The sequence below is a fragment of the Aptenodytes forsteri genome, unplaced genomic scaffold (genome assembly GCF_000699145.1).
Source record: "Aptenodytes forsteri isolate BGI_AS27 unplaced genomic scaffold, ASM69914v1 Scaffold118, whole genome shotgun sequence".
In the NCBI taxonomy this organism is placed as follows: Eukaryota; Metazoa; Chordata; class Aves; order Sphenisciformes; family Spheniscidae; genus Aptenodytes; species Aptenodytes forsteri.
In genome coordinates this window covers 443,815-459,961 of record NW_008795859.1, presented here as the reverse complement: position 1 = coordinate 459,961, position 16,147 = coordinate 443,815, and the positions used below count along the sequence as shown (strand labels likewise).

The 16,147-nt window shown below is 40.5% G+C and overlaps 2 protein-coding genes across 2 annotated transcripts; one reads left to right on the top strand and one right to left on the bottom strand.

Annotated features, from left to right (window-relative positions):
• The first annotated feature begins 6 nt into the window (after nucleotides 1–6).
• USP30 (ubiquitin specific peptidase 30) lies at nucleotides 7–13,765 on the top strand. The gene is made up of 12 exons (XM_009283947.2): nucleotides 7–51; nucleotides 1,088–1,270; nucleotides 2,557–2,660; nucleotides 3,528–3,626; nucleotides 4,375–4,417; nucleotides 4,683–4,777; nucleotides 5,514–5,573; nucleotides 6,703–6,789; nucleotides 7,401–7,481; nucleotides 8,538–8,757; nucleotides 9,435–9,543; nucleotides 10,638–13,765. Exons 2-12 carry the CDS (start codon nucleotides 1,129–1,131, stop codon nucleotides 10,900–10,902), a joined length of 1,305 nt encoding a protein of 434 aa, XP_009282222.2. The 5' UTR covers nucleotides 7–51; nucleotides 1,088–1,128; the 3' UTR covers nucleotides 10,903–13,765.
• Nucleotides 13,766–14,556: 791 nt separating this feature from the next.
• Nucleotides 14,557–15,700, bottom strand: ALKBH2 (alkB homolog 2, alpha-ketoglutarate dependent dioxygenase). Its single transcript, XM_009283847.2, has 2 exons — nucleotides 15,507–15,700; nucleotides 14,557–15,363 (listed from the first exon to the last, which is right to left on the bottom strand). Exons 1-2 carry the CDS (start codon nucleotides 15,698–15,700, stop codon nucleotides 15,054–15,056), a joined length of 504 nt encoding a protein of 167 aa, XP_009282122.1. The 3' UTR covers nucleotides 14,557–15,053.
• Between the last annotated feature and the right edge of the window lie 447 nt (nucleotides 15,701–16,147).

The window sequence follows — 16,147 nt, the reverse complement described above, 5'->3', positions numbered from 1 at the left end:
GGATGTACGTGCTGTGGGGTCCCATCACCGAGAGGAAGAGGCGCAGGAAAGGTAGGGAGGGCCGCGGAGCCGCCAGCCTGCCTCGGGCGCGGGGAAACAGCCCGGCGGATGTACGTGCTGTGGGGTCCCATCACGGAGAGGAAGAGGCGCAGGAAAGGTAGGGAGGGCCGCGGAGCCGCCAGCCTGCCTCGGGCGCGGGGAAACAGCCCGGCGCTGGTTCGTCTGCGCGCTCTCCTGGGCGTTGGAAGCGCACCTCTTTCTGGGTTTTATTATTCGCTTCTGCAGTTTATTTTCTCTCGCTAAAGATAAAATTTTGGTCGCTGTCCTGTTTAGAAATGTCACGAATTAAAAAAATCCGTATTGAACAAAGGACTACTGTTACGTACGTAATTTATTAATTGTATCAATTGACATTTTTCTGAAGTTGTGACTCAGACATATTTTTGTGTCTCGTGCCGAGTTCATTACTGAACGGCTGCAGATAACGCACTGTATTTTATTTCGCATTTTGGAATGCAAAACACACGTGTTCTTACGGAACATTAGTACAAGAGAAGTTAGAGTCTCTCGCTAAGCAGAGTTGCACAGAAATCCTTCTTGTTAATCCTTGCCAACCCAGGAGTTTTCGTAACAACGCACCGATCTGAGCAAAAGGGACAGGCGTCACCAAACCAAGCCGAGGCGCGCAACGGCGCAGCGGCGACCTCACGGGCTCCTGTAAACTTGCACAATGCGGGGCTCCTACGCTGCGTACGGGAAGCAAGAATTTTACAGTTTGTACGGTAACTTGCAGATAACCCTGAGCCTTAGTGTTGTTGATAGAGGGCTATTCCTATCAGGAAAAGGGAGTATTTTTCAAAGAAGTTGAAAGAAGATTTTCACAGCGGTGTAAGTCTCAGAGAGCACCACGTACATAAACACTTTACAGCATGCTGTCGCGCATACCAGGTCTCCTAGTTTTCACTGGGTGCAAGTACCAGATAAAGGGAAAAAAATTGATTTTAATACGTAACACAACACCTGCTACTGAAAAATAGTAAGGTTTTCCTAGACTTCATGCTGCCAACCTTTACACTTCTATTTGTAGGGCTTGTACCTGGCCTTCTTAACTTGGGAAACACCTGTTTCATGAACTCTTTGCTGCAAGGCTTATCCTCCTGTCCGTCTTTCATCAAGTGGCTGGAGGAATTTACAGCGCAATACAAGACAGACCAGCAGCAGCCCCCTGAGCATCGGTACTTGTCGCTTACTTTGCTGCATCTCCTAAGAGGTACCGTAACATTTTCATGTCGTGATAAACCAAGAAGAAAATACTTAGCATAAATGTTATCGTTCCTGGCCTCCTTTCCTAAAGAGAGGAAGATGATGTGGTCTTGTGGTCTTCTCTTTTTAATTTCCCTCTGCTACCTTTGAACTCATTGGCCAAGTTCAACCGAATTTCACAGAGGGGGGGTAGAGATCCAAAAGGTGTTAAGTAACCGTACCCAGCCTGAGCAACGCAGGGCCCAGCTGCATCTGTCCCCAGAGCTGTTTGTTTCCTGGCCAGCAGCTGAAAGCTTTCCGGTTTTGTTTGACGCGCCCGGCAATCGAGGAGCAGTGGGCAGCCAACCCAGCGTCGTGGCACGCGGCTCCGAAGAAGCCGTTTGCCAGCAGGTTGAACAAATCGAGGCAGAGGGCAACGGTGGTGCCGAAAATGCGGTTATGGCACCCATTGCCGCAGGCTTTAACGCATTTGCCGTTCACAGAGCGTTAATGGCGAAAACAGTATGCATATGGACTCAGTATAATTGAAGAAATGGGAAAAATATTATCACAATTAGATGGACACTCAGAATTCTACGTAAAAGAAAAAGAATGCATTAGAAAATAATTTAAGCATTTTTTCCCAAGCTTACTATTTTACCCAAAATATGAACTGTTAAATGAGGTACTTTGTATGATGTTGGATACAAACGTTAGAGCCTCTAAGCCCAATTTGGTAACCCGTTTCAGACTTGCCCTTGTGCTAAATTCGTGTATCAGATACACCCTATTTAAGCACTCAAAATATTTAAGCAATTTGTTGGCTCTCCCTGGCTTTCCTCACAGGGCTTTGTTTTCAGGGAAAGCCACTGGAAGTTTTCATCTCTCAGGATACTGTTCATACTAAAATTGTGCCCGTTAAGCATGTACATTTAACTGACGTAGGGATGATGGGGTGTTAATACTGGGGTTTCTGTGACATGTAAAGTACCCATTTCTACCCAATCCACTAGTAAAAATTTGTCTTTCCAGACAGTGTTTATATTTATTCTCTCTGTATCAGTTAGTTGAGAAACCTTTAAATTTGCATATGTATTAGATGAGGAGAACGTATGCAGTCAGTTAGCCTGAGTCAGATGAGAATGGTAATTAATACATACTAGTTTGATTGTCGTTGTCCACCTGTCTTAATCAAGAATAACTGCTGTAGTCGATTATATGATGCTTAAGTAACAGAAAGTCTAAAATAAACAGATTTGTGTTCTAACCGTTCTTTGTGGCTCCCTCTGACGTTTTTAAATGCAATGTCTCTAGCTTTATCCTGTCAAGAGGCAACAGAAGATGACGTCCTGGATGCAAGCTGCCTGTTAGAAGTTTTAAGGATGTACAGGTGGCAGATCTCATCATTTGAAGAGCAGGTGATCACAGAATTCAAGTTAGACTGCCCGATATACACCTCGGTGCTTAGATACGGAATAACAGAAAATTGAAGCTATGGGTACTAATAGCCCTGAGTGTCAAATCTGAATCTTTGCTGTAGCGAAAAGTTTGCTTTAAAACGTGAAGGAAAACGACCATGTGATTGATGACTGGTGTTTTCAGTTTGCTTAGATATTCGTCATGGAAACCCTGGCTGCTTCAAAACCTCATACTTAATTACCATCAGATTTGGTACAGTGGAGCCACTAATACTAAAATAGAACGGATACAGCCCTAAATTCGCTATAGATAACGGGTCTATGCTAACGTGCCCTGCTGCTTCGAGGGACGGACTCCACTTCACTAACACTTCCAAATTTAGTTACATGTAACATACAAGATTTCTAACTCTTGTTTTCGGCATTTGCAGCCCCTAAGTAAGTGCAGCTGGACGATGAACTCGATCAATTATCTCACTCATGAAATACGGTTCTATCTTTTATATTTCAGAGCCAAAGCGAACAGCATAGATTTCAATTATGCTTTTACCGAGATCAAGGAAAGCAGGCATTTGTGCATTCATTTTTCTTTTTTTTCTCCAAGTATTTTAGTCTCTTTTGAGTTTATATGGCCCAGAATATTTTTAATCGTGTGCTGTTACGAAGTTCAGATTTATAGAAAAAGCTTTTTGGCAAAACGGCAGCAGATGCACAAATGATTACTACTAACACGTAAGGTGGGCTCTAAGCAGTAATTTTTCCTTTAATTTCCTCCTGCAATGATGTAGTCGTGTATCAGTAAACCTGGCGCATGTTTTGATGTCTTTTGGTTTTGCTTCCTCTAAGTCTTATGCCTCTGTTTAATAGGATGCTCATGAACTATTTCATGTCCTTACCTCTTCATTAGAAGATGAACGAGATCGTCAGCCACGTGTGACACATTTGTTCGATGTGCATTCGCTGGAGGTGACTTCTTTACCAACGTTACTTCATTATCAGGAGAAGTTTCTGTAGCCTGCCTAGATTCCTAAGTGTGTCAAGTATAAAGTGTCTGTTTAGAAACTGAAGATGTTTTCATTATGTTTACAAAGCTGTTCTTTAGTACTCTGATAGAAATGAATCAATAGGTCAGGCAATCTAAAGAATGAAAAATGTTTTTCGTAAGCAAATGTATTTCAGTTTACAGTGATCCCACTTTCAGGAGGGCTTTTGCGTTCCTAAATCCGTTGAATATAGGGATTGAAATACTAGCACAGAACAGTAGTCCATCTAAGCAGTTACTCTTATCTGTAAGAGTTGACACATGAAAGAGGTTTGAGAAGTGCAAAATGGACATTTATGGAAGAGTCCATTTGGAGGTGAAATTTATCTTATCCTCCACTTCAGTGGTAAACTTAGTACAGATGGAAAGTTTCTACCTCTTTTTGTCTAAAATATATACAAAAGGTTTACAAAACCTGTTAAGCTTTTATTTCAGTACTCTGAGGCAGAGAATTCTGCAGATTAATTATTAATTTTATTGGAAGTGTTCATTTTGTCAGTTATGAATTTGTTGCATCCTAGGTTTTTTGACCTTCCTCAAATATAAAGAGACACTAAAACTCCCACAATTGTTCTAATGTCAGAAAAGCATATCAGGGAAGAAACAAGAACATATTTAATACTTAATGCTTTCTGAGGTGGGGTTAATGAAATCTTTTATCTTCCTCTGTAGCAGCCAGAAATAACCCAAAAGCAAATAAGCTGCAGAACAAGAGGTATGCTTTTTTCCATTCTGAAATACGAATATTCAGTCACAGCATAGTCACTTTTTTTATTAAGGGGATAATATTAATTGATCTTTGTCTGTATTGGACTGAAATACATCTCTTCAGCTATAAAAAAACCCATTCATTATTTGTCAGTGGGACAGAACATGTTTTAGAGCAGTTATTTTTGTTACTGTGGGCCAAAAATGTGGAATTATAGTGATGAACAGGGATGTATTGAAACTAAAAGGACAATTTCAACTTTGTGTTTCAGGGTCTCTTCCCCCTGTGTCAAATCACTGGAAATGTCAGCATCCTTTTCACGGAAGGCTGACCAGCAACATGGTTTGCAAACACTGTGAACACCAGGTATAAGAATGTGTGTCTCGTAGTATGTATACATGAAGAAGGATGCCCGACACTCAGAGCACATTCTGAAACCATCATCCCTTGTTTCTGACATGGTTGGTTTAAGCTCCAAAGGTTTGCTGGGCTGACAGCTTAGACTTACGGCATTGGTGATGAACAAGAATGTGTCACTAAATATACTGAAGAAAATTAAGCGTGATCCACTTTGTGGGGATAACAGCTGCCTTTTCAGACAGAATAATAGCTGTCTTACTATATTTAGCATTCAGTACCACAGTTAGCATATACTGAAAATCCACTCACATGGGTAGTGTTTTAGGACTAGCTATTCGTTCAGCATGCAGTATTGAGATTGCACATGCAAAGCCAAATTAAGCTGCAGTCCAGTTATCCAGAGTAAGGAGATGAAGATAACCTGGATAAAGAAAAAATAAAGAAAGTAAATCTCATTTGTAGATCAAACTGTAAGAGTACGTTTAGTACTTTCACTTTTCAAAACCTTGCAAATAAATTTAAGTGAGCAGGGGCAGCTTCAGCAGAAAGAGGCTAAGTAGCACCTTGCGTACCTAGTGTTCCCTAGCACCGTGCTTGGGAAAGCGGGGTGGTTTTGACCCTATTCCACCAGACAATTGTCGACAGCAGAGGGCACGTGTTCATCTTCTGTGAGGTTGGGTTTGGTTTTTTTTGGACTGTCATAAATTTCAGCTCACTGGACATGTGAAATATTTTCTTGCAGAGTCCTGTGAGGTACGATACCTTTGACAGTCTCTCACTGAGTATTCCAGCAGCTGTGTGGGTAGGTATCCCCCACTGACGCATGATCCAGCCAGTCTGCCTATTGCCTTGTCGTCACAGCTTTATCTTCACTAGTGTCTTTTTAAGATGCTACAGCCTAAGTGTAAACGAGTAGCTACAGTTTATTTCCTTGCCTTTTTATAAATGATCCTGTTGTGCTAATACAGTACCTTATCACTAATGTGTTGGTGCAAATTACCTTAGTACAACAAGCATGACTTTGTTGACACCAATAGAGTTTTCTGTTTCTCTTGGTGAAGTATTTGGTCCTTTCTGTGTAATTTGAACATACCAGATCGTATCCCGAAGGCTGTTTCTGGCAGTCTTGGAAGGTGACCTTCAGGTGCTCTGTCTCTGTGGTGACAGTACACACGTTACCCGGTACAGGCTTTTGGATCAAGTGATTTCAACTGGAAATTGTTTCCGTTTCTTTTTGGCTCTCTGAAAAACTTCAAATGACAAATTGTAGATTTCAGGGGCAAAATGTGCAGGATGTTTTTGAGCTATAACGGTTTGTTACTTAACGTCTGCTAGCGATTCATCTTTCCAGACAAGTAGGAACTACTTGCACTCATGGAAACTCTGACTCATACCTACAGAATACACTCCTGGACAGCTAGGATTGGGATTTGGACACATCTTCTGCTATTTGTGTTTTATTTTATGCCATCATTGAAGATTACGCCCTTCATACTTGGCAGTATGTAGCACAGTCTACAAGGAAGGATAGGAAGGAGTGCCTAAATTCAATTAAATGCTGTATTTCTCCTACGTAGAGGGTCAGAGTGCATGAAGTGACCCATGAAGTGCTGGAACTTTAGAGACAAATAGTAACAGGGCCAGGAATCTGTAGTTTAAAACCCCACTAAAGGAGTCACACAGGGAGTCATAGCTATTGTTCTTATCTACAGGCTGCAGTGTTTTCCATGTTTAATCCAGGCTAAGGAAGAATCCCCATAGTTGGTTACATTATCAGTGTTCTATACTCAAAGCCATTTAGTCAGTTTTCTCAAGAAATAAGTCTGCAATTCTGTAGTTTCTGTGGAAGAAATTATGAAAAATCCTTTCACAAAATTAAGTGGTATGCACCCTAAAATTACTGCACATAACTTTGATTTTTTTATACCAAGGGTCGTCCTATGACGCTGGACCACTGCCTCCATCATTTCATCTCCTCTGAATCTGTAAAGGATGTTGTGTGTGACAACTGCACTAAAGTATGTCATTTTAATTCATAAAACCTTCTAGCTCAGTTTTAAGCCTGCTGACAGAATTATGGCTTCAGTTTTCTACTCTTTTTTTTTTGTGACTTCAGGAAAGCCTCTAGCCTGCCTGGGATTTCTTATATTTAAAACGGAGTTCTTATCTCACAGAATACTTTGAAGCTTTATTTATTACTAATATTACAAAATTTACAAATACTTTATTCTGTGATTACCAGGTATTATTTAGATAGTATTTGGGATAATTTTTTTGTTCTGGTATTTTAAACAGTGTTTTACAGTTGCCTGTAATTTGACGATAGCACAGAGCCAAAGTGGCCTGTTTGAAAACCAACAGAAATGGCATATGGCTACACATAAACCTGGAGACTGGGCCTGTTCTGTAAATGCGCGTTTCTGCTTGATTTTGGTTTAAAATTCCGATCCATTAGGATAGGCCAACAATTATTAAGAAAGTTCCTAGAAATCTGTAGGTGTAATTAATGTACTGAGCATAGTTCTAGACAGACAATTGCTTTTGCCTGCAGTGTGCAGACCTGCACTATTACGTGTAATCTGATACAGCAGGTAATCACATGGCTTTATTTTTTTCCCTTTGATTTCAGATTCAGGCAGAAGGGATTCTGAATGGACAGAGCATAGAAAACCAGAGAACAACATTTGTTAAGCAATTAAAGTTAGGAAAGGTGAGGCAAGCTAACCCTCTAAATCTATTTTTAAATTCTATTATCCAGTAATTTCTTTCTTTGATCTCTTTGCTTGATGTCCACTTCCTGGTATTAGACTACGTTAATGTTTTACTTAAACACGTAAGCTCATTTGTCAAATATTTGTAGGCATTGAGGCCTCAATTCAGCAAAACATCAAACTCTATAGCTTAAAGAATGTGAGTATTCTACTGTTATTCATCAAAACACTTAAACGTGAGTTTGGCTCAGTGGCAGTTCAGGTTTCTTGCATTAATTCTTGATTTCCTCGGTAAGTGAAGCGATTCATATATACAATGTTTGTAGGATCTTTAGCAGTTGCACGTTTCAAAGAAATTAAATTGTTCTAAATACAGCTGGTTTAAACAAGTGAATATGGTGCTAAACATCAGGAGTGGTTTATATTAGAAGCTTTTATTATTTTTTTTCTCTGTAATCATACAATGCAGAGGACAACAGGGCACTGGTCTGTAATTAAGAGCCTCAGGTGCCATTAATAATAGTATGTACTTATTGATAAAGGTTAACCCTGGCATGACATTGAATATCAGATATTTATAACTACTTGACCTTTTTTCCCCCGGTACTCTCACTGTGCAAAGCCATTACTTACTGAGTATTAGCAAATGTTTTAAACAACTCGCTCCAACAAATTCCAATCCTCATTTCTACCTCACAGATCAACAAGCTAAATGAGATTGACAGGTGGGCTTTTTAGGAACACACATGTATTTTTGTTGATTTTTCTTCCATTTGGAGAAAACGATTAACATGAGTTATCCTACTGCCTAGTGAGTGAGCAGTAGTGGCATTAGCAGAATTCTCAAGAGAGTTGTGAGTTAGTATCATGTCTTAGGGATACTATTGCCAATAACCTTACACGCGGATATAGTAGCGCATAAGGGAACAGTTCAGTGATGTATTTCTGTATCCACTAGACTTACCAGTTCAGTCAGTATGCTTTTAACTTGAATAGCTGTTTCTCTTCATTTAAAATGTATTTTGACTCTCCTTTTCTATGGAATATTGCTGAAGCTCCCTCAGTGTTTGTGTATCCATCTGCAAAGACTGAGCTGGTCAAACCAAGGCACTCCTCTGAAACGTCACGAACACGTACAGTTCAATGAGTTCCTGATCATGGACATCTACAAATATCACATTCCTGTTCATAAATCAAGCCAGAATGAGCTGAATCAGAAAAACTCTGAAGAGACAACACCTGGCACAAAGGAAGGGATAACAGTAAAACCTTCAGGTACTTATTTGAAAATAAAATCTATCAAGTATTTCTATGTTTCAGTGATAAAACATTCTAGCCTGCAGAACGGACATAAGAGCAGTATCTTTATTTGGATCTGTGCAAAGAGGACAGGTAGAAATCCCTTTCCCAGCAAGCATTGGGATACCCTGTTCTGAGTTTACAGTTCAGTTCTGATAATTTAATTTGATCCTACTAAATACTAAAAAACCTTACAAACAAAAAAATTCCAGATAGCATAGAACTCACATATTTTATGCCCAAAGGATGAAGGAATGTTGAACTCGCAAGTCCTAGAGATTATCTTGTTAGTGATCTCTTCTAAGGCTTCAGGACAAGCATAGAAAGAATGCTGGGAATGGTGACTTCTTAAAAAACGATTAGAAAACCTAGCTGTAGTAGGTCTGTCATTTAGGCAGCTCAATATTCTATTTAGTTGGGATTTTTTAAACATGGTCATTTTCACATTTGTGTCATGTAGAAACGATTACCGCTGTCTTTGGATATTATACTCCTCTGCATCTCTTAAGGGATTGTGATATGTAATGAATTAGAATAAGTAAAATACCTTCACATTCTGTGATGAAAGGTACGGCAGGAACAGAAGTGCTGTTATTAGCAATACTAATAGTACCGTTTAAGTTAAATTACTGAATGTCTACTTTCTCTTGCAGATGCAGAACCGCCATCTGGTACTAAACCGCTCTTTATGAATGGTGCCTGCTCCTCTTCATTTTTAATGTCCTCAGGAACTTTTCCACTTGCTGCGTTCCCTGAATGCAGGTAAGTTAGAGATTTGTACCCTATCTTGTAATTTCTGTCCCTTCAAATTATGTCTTCTTTTATTCTGTCTTTATTATGAGGCCGCATAGTCGCAGAATTTAACATCTATCCTGGCTCCCGTGCAGAAATTTTTTGCTTTTCTCTTTGCTGATTTTTATTAGTTGTCTTTGGCTCCATTTCTCTCCTAGAAAAGGGAGTAGAGCATATTACAAGCAAAACTCAATCTCCTTTCTCTGGTTCATGGTGCAGTACATCATCCTTCTGAATAGCCATAATCTTATTCTTGCTGTTTTCTTCTACCACTTCCTTTCATTTTTCCTCTTACTCTGATGTTAAAACTATTCCAAGAAATCCATAAATCTCTTACAGATTTTTTTCAAACATTATATTTAACAAGCTTGATTTAAGTTGCAGCTGCCATGATTCTCCTTAGTAGATCAGCCTTGATGCTTCTCCTGATAATCTTGTTTTCTTGGCCTTTGAGAACGTTCACTTATTTTCACGCTGGTGTCCAATGCAGTTAGTTCTATACCACTTCTTCTATCTGCCATTGCGTATTTTCCCCGTGGGGAAGACAATTCCCACAGTCACTGTATGAAATGAGAAGCCTGGAAGCATTTTGTGCCAAATGTTTGTTACGAAGACAGTTACAGAGCAAATCCTTGAAAGTGTGTCCATTGTTATCTGTGGGTTACCTGCTGCAATTTTACCTCTTTTCAGTTAAAAGCACATTCTTCTAGAATAGCTTTTCTGTCCAATAGCAGTGCTTTAAGAACTAAATACTGGCACATTGGTAGGTTTGATAGAAAACGCTGTTGCAAAATTCAATCAGTTACGCTGTACAAAATGTAGTAGCCCTCTGTAGCATAAACTTTTAAAATAAATAGTTTGGTTTTCTCGGTAATAGAATAAGGCAGCACTGCAGTGAAGACGATATACAGAAAAGTAATTGCAAGGCAGTGTGTCTCTTATGGACCCACCTATTTGCTCTAAAAAGAAATTGCAACTGAAGAAAAAGCAAGCTGGGCTGCTTCTGGTATGTGTGCAATCCACAAGAGCTGCTGACCCTCTCCTTTTTCTCATTTGTCCTTCAGTTCCCCTGTATACCTTTACCGTCTGATGGCAGTTGTAGTTCATCATGGAGACATGCATTCTGGACACTTTGTGACTTACCGCCGCTCTCCACCTTCTCCTAAGAACCCAGTCTCTGTCAGCAGTCAGTGGCTATGGATCTCAGATGACACTGTTCGCAAAGCTAGTTTGCAGGAAGTCCTTTCTTCTAGTGCTTACTTGCTTTTTTATGAGCGTGTTCACTCGAGGGTACAGCACCAAAGCTCGGAGTTGAGGGCTGAAGAGTGATTAAGAGAGCAGAAGACGGACAAAAACTGACAAAATTCCTCTAATGAGATCTACGTTGCACCTCCTCTCTGTTATGCAAATAACCCACCACAGGCCCTTTAACTTCTCCCCTCCCTCTGTGGCGATGGCTGGCTCCTGCTGGGAGTTGTGTTTTGTACCAAGATTACGCTGCCCAAAGTTGGCCTGCTAACGTTGTGCAGTCCAAAGTGTATCTGTATTAGAGAAGCATTTTCTGTTAGGTAGTAATTTTGTCAACATCACAGCTCTGAAACAGACATTACAAACAGACTTCCCGAGGCTGTATTCCATATTCTGACACGTATGTAAATTTTCAAAGGGAGATGCTTAATCCTATACATTTCACTGCAGAGGTTTCTGAACAGGGGAGCCCCAGAAGCAGTTGATGGGAAGCTACTGTTATCGAAGGCAATGATTTAAGAAACAAAGTGCCTTGAGCTTATTTGAATGGTAACATTACCATTGTCTGAGTCCACTGCATGTCAGTTGCGTTGTGATAAATGTCTCAAGATGATGGGATGAACTACTAACAGAATCAGATTTCTCTTGGTATCCCAGCTAATCAATAAAACAAGGCATCTCTACATAACATGCACGATCCAAAAAAAGACTTCCCTGTTCACGTCATTTTCCTAATATTTTAGTTCTTTACACATCATAGAAGTACTTCTGCTGATTCAAACTGCAGTTTCCTTTTTCCAGGAGAAAAGATAATTTTTGTATCTATTAAGAGCCGAGACCCTGATTTATTGCTCTGTATCTTTGGAATATAGCTGAAATCAAGAGACAGAAGCATTTGCTAGCAATCAGTATTGTAATTTCCTTCGTCGCTATGAAACTGTTGAATACAGTTGCTTGTCATATCGACTACAACTTTTAATGCTGTGATTTCAAGGCTACTGTAATTGGTGTTCTACACTTGCTCTTCCTATTTTAATGCTGAAAACTGCCATTTCTCATCAACCATTCAGATACATGCTGTCTGGCTTGCCACTGAGCTTTAGAGCTTGCTTGTACCGGTTGTGATTGTGAGCTGAGATGTATAGCAACCCAAGCATCCTCGTTAAGTTAGAGTATACACGGTTGAGTCAGGACTGGTGGGCACTCACTTGTCTTGTGAAGCAGTACAGCAGTCTGGAAAGACTGGTGTCACTGCATTAGATACACAGATTGCCATATAAATAGAAGTAAGGTGTACTTTGCTTCTCTAGATTGTGAGGTGTAAAAAAAAAAAAGAAATCCCAAACAAAGTGAGGGAGAAGCAGCAAAAATTATCCTTTTGACTGCTTTTAAATTACCAGGAATAAAGTATGTAGGCTATTTTTAGCTCTTTTCTATCCTTGTAAGCTTGGAAGAAAAAAACCCACTAATTAATCAGACAAGCTTTTTCAGTGTAAAACAGCAACTAAGTTTTCAAATGGTAACAACTGTCTTAATAGGTTTTTTAGGGCAACTTTGTACCTCATATATTCATATTGTTGCCCAAAACTCATAGGCATTCAGAGTTCCTTAACCAGAGGCTCAAAACCAGCTAAAATACGAGTGGTAATAGATATATATGGAAAACTATTTACACAACTCATCATTCCAGAGTATGGATCACAATTCCTGCTCCGAGTAATGCTCATAGTACATAAAATAGTCTTTATAAATCCATTGACGTACTAGTTCCTGGGAAGTCTCGCCGTCTGTGCTGGGCTAGCAGTAGCATGGTTTTAACCTTTCTATTTTAAGTTATGGAAGAACAAGAAGAAAAACAAAAAACCTAGAAGGATGCAAAATGCCAAAAATGCCCTGGCCATTGAACTAAGACCTAACGGACTTGCAGAAGGTAAGAGAAGAAAGCCCTCCATTCTGGGCAGCACGGGTGTGCAGTAGGAGCTCTGTAAAGCAGTGCTGGGTGTCACCTAAGGAAAAACATCATGCAAAGCATCTAGCTCCAGCAGGTCTACCGTTTGTACCTCAGAACTTCAAAACATTTCCACTGCCAGCAGTGTATATTCTGCAATACCTGTTCTCAACAGGATCTGTTTAGTTTTTAACTCTGAATTTTTGTGAAGTTCGTCTGAACAGGTCACTTTGTTTAGAAAGCAGTAATGCTGGAGGTGGGTCAGAACATACGCACACAATAGACTAAGTCTTAAACTCATCAGCTTGTAACAGGGACATAAAGCCGTGTATTACTGCAAGCTTGCATGTTCAATGTATTTTTCTTTTCCTTTTGCATAAAGCTGCTTTCCAATAGGGGCCAGTTTGATTAGAATGAAAGCACAGTCGCTGTACGACACTGATAAACTGCTCAGTTTCACTCGGCTGCAGATTTACTCTGAAAGCTTCCTCAAGTGCTATAAAGATGAGGGTTGAATAGTCAGCATTTGTTCTAGCTTTCATTGTTAGGAAGGAGTAGACTGTCTTGGCTTAGCCCTCAACATGAGGAAGGAAGCAACGTGTCAGCACCTCGGTCCTGGTCCTGAGCTGTGCTAGATACTCCCAGCCTTCTGTGAGCATTCTGAGATACACCTGCCTTCTGTGGCAGGTGTCTGCCACCCAACCCTCATCTTCTGAAGTCACTGGGCTCTGTGCAGGCACATGAGGCTCATCAAACGCCGTTACTTGCTACTCACAAGCTTCCATGGTGGAGAAGGTGTTAATAAAATGTAAAAGGTTAAAAAACATCAGATAAGACCTCCAAGATGACATCTCCGTGTTTGGATTATTCTTGTCTTATTTTGTGCTTTATTTAAAAATCTATGATACTACAGTCAAACCACTGCACTGCTGTTTGAAGTTGCGTTTTCACTTCAGGGTATTTTTGTAACTGTACAGTAGCAATAAAAGAACAAACTTATTAGAAAAAGTAACTGTTCACGTGTGGTAATGTCTTGAAACAAAGACCAAGTTATAAGCCAAGCTGCATTTGGTATATCCAATAGACACAGCACTTCCCATTCTCTGGATAAGAAGCATTCTTGCAGGAGCTCTTCCCGCTACATATAGCATTTTCTGGTAGTGGCAGAGGGTGGGAAGTACCAACTCCAAATTGTCTAAACAGAGATTAATTCCATAGCCCTAATGGACCTACCGCTGAAGGATAGAGCCCATCGCTAATTCAGATGCTTGTAGCCTGGTTACACAGGGATCAGTTCACATTCTCGCTCAGTACTTACCATTGCTTGATTCCGCAAGACCTGTTGGTGACTTTGGACGGTCTTTCCTCATTTCAGCAGGATTCACTGTGAGCATGGAAGGTGATGGCTTTCAGGTAGTCAGAATGGAATCCCTAGGGATAATTAATTAGAAAAACAGACACTCTCAGAAGTTATAGCCTTTCACGCTGTGTTGTCCATATAAATGGTCCAACCCAGTCTTTCCCCAAAAGGTCATCTTATGCTCCCTGGTTTCTGTACAAAGGACCTAAGGAAGAAGAGGCCCTCTCCCTGTGCAGTAGCACCTCGTGTTTCCTCCTGCCCCACCATGCTACTGACCGAAAGAACCCAGTCTCCCATGTCAGCAGGGGAGGTAGATCAGCAGAGGAATATAAGCAGACAAAAGTCATAGTGACTGTAAAACATGCAGCCAGCCATGTTGCACTCACTATATTCGTATCTTAGCGCTCACCTTTTTCATGTCAGTTTCATTTGTATTTTATTTAAAAAACCACAAACAAACCATAGCTTATTGACAGAGCATACAAGAAAGTATCACCTGTTGAAAAGTATCAGCCTCCAGGCTCACGCTAAATGATTACATCTTGTACTTTATAGTATTTATAAATTATTGCACTGCTATCTGAAGGATATAAAGTATTTTGATCTTTTTGGAAAACTGGCTAGATTAAGATCAGTTGGGAACAAATTTCCTCCTGAGCAAAACAAGGGTATTACTCATTAGAAATATGTATCAGCAGGACTACAGCAACATTTCACGGCGAAAAAGTATTCTTGGCATTTAAGATCAGTAGTCGCAGTCTCTATTAGCAAGTCACCAAGTACGCTATCTCCTCTCCTGGTTTAATTTGTTCATCTGGTACCTTGGATGATAAATGACAGTGTTTGAACGACAAATTGACAGTTATGTTGAGAAAGAAAGCTATTTTCAGACACAAAAGACCTGGTGTTTGATTGCTGAATATTTCACTTCTTGCCTATAGTCATCACTTTCCGAAATGTGAGGTTGATTCTTGGGGCGAGTACTCTCTTGCGGGTGGGCAGGCTGTGGTACCAATACACATTGGTGGGGTACTTCATCATCAGCAGGCTACCGTGGGCTAGCTGCAGTTTGATGGGCTTAATGTGGCGCGTTGCGTTTTTCCCTCTGGAATCACAGTGCCTGAAAACAAAGTCCCTGCAAGCTCCGAAGGACACAGACGCAATCGGACTGCGTGGAACCAGTTCTCTCTCGTCATCTCGATGTTCACCTATGTGGTCCCCACCATCTTTATATCTGTACACAAAATAGATTAGTTAGTTCTTCTACCAATCCAATTAAATGAACGTCAAACAGCTCCTCAGTGATCTGTCAACAGTGTTGCACAAGCAATTTTTCATTTGAACAAGTTGCTTGATGCAACTGGAAATCAGACATACCTGTTAATAAGAACAAAATTAAAAGTATGTCCTGTGTCCAAAGTGATGCGGTCTCTGATACGGTTGAGAACTGGGATCCACGGCTTAGGAGCGAAGGTGACGCCCGAGTAAGTGTATGTTAACTCAGGGTCTCCATAGGTTACCTGCTTCCTTGGAATGTCATGCCACTTGCCAAACACCTGCAATTTCGTCATTTCACCTGTTTAAACAAGAGGTAAGAAGGATCAAAACCAACTATTACATCTGCAGTTCACAGTTTCAACATTCTCCTTGATTTGGAGCTTCTGTGAATCTCCAGTGGAACAACAGAAATGAGGATGCGTCATAAGCCGTCAGCCGTGTTCAAGTGTTTCTGTCCCAACAAAGTACTTAACGCTCAAGTTTGGCGCTGCTTTACTATCCCCCTTGAATGGGATGAACGGGACTAGCACCCCCATCATATTCTGTTGTTGAATTAACGTGCCCGGGGATATGTCATATACTACATCTACCAACAAACTCCCGTCACCCTTCCAGGACTACCCTGGTTCTTTGGAAACGTTAAAACGTGCATGAAACTGCTTGCACACGCTTCAAGCTAAGGAAAACTAACCCTGCAGGATCAGACCTGTGCTTGCGCTTCACTTCGCCGGGGCCTGACT

What these genes read in the sequence shown, in the direction of transcription:
- USP30 (XM_009283947.2), top strand. Translation starts at nt 1,129, where the DNA reads ATGAACTCTTTGCTGCAAGGCTTATCCTCCTGTCCGTCTTTCATCAAG. An exon ending in GTATTCCAGCAGCTGTGTGG is followed by an intron (nt 5,574 to 6,702) that starts GTAGGTATCCCC and finishes TTTTATACCAAG; the next exon opens with GGTCGTCCTATGACGCTGGA. An exon ending in AGCAATTAAAGTTAGGAAAG is followed by an intron (nt 7,482 to 8,537) that starts GTGAGGCAAGCT and finishes ATATTGCTGAAG; the next exon opens with CTCCCTCAGTGTTTGTGTAT.
- ALKBH2 (XM_009283847.2), bottom strand. Translation starts at nt 15,700, where the DNA reads ATGACGAAATTGCAGGTGTTTGGCAAGTGGCATGACATTCCAAGGAAG. An exon ending in AATTTTGTTCTTATTAACAG is followed by an intron (nt 15,364 to 15,506) that starts GTATGTCTGATT and finishes TTTTGTGTACAG; the next exon opens with ATATAAAGATGGTGGGGACC.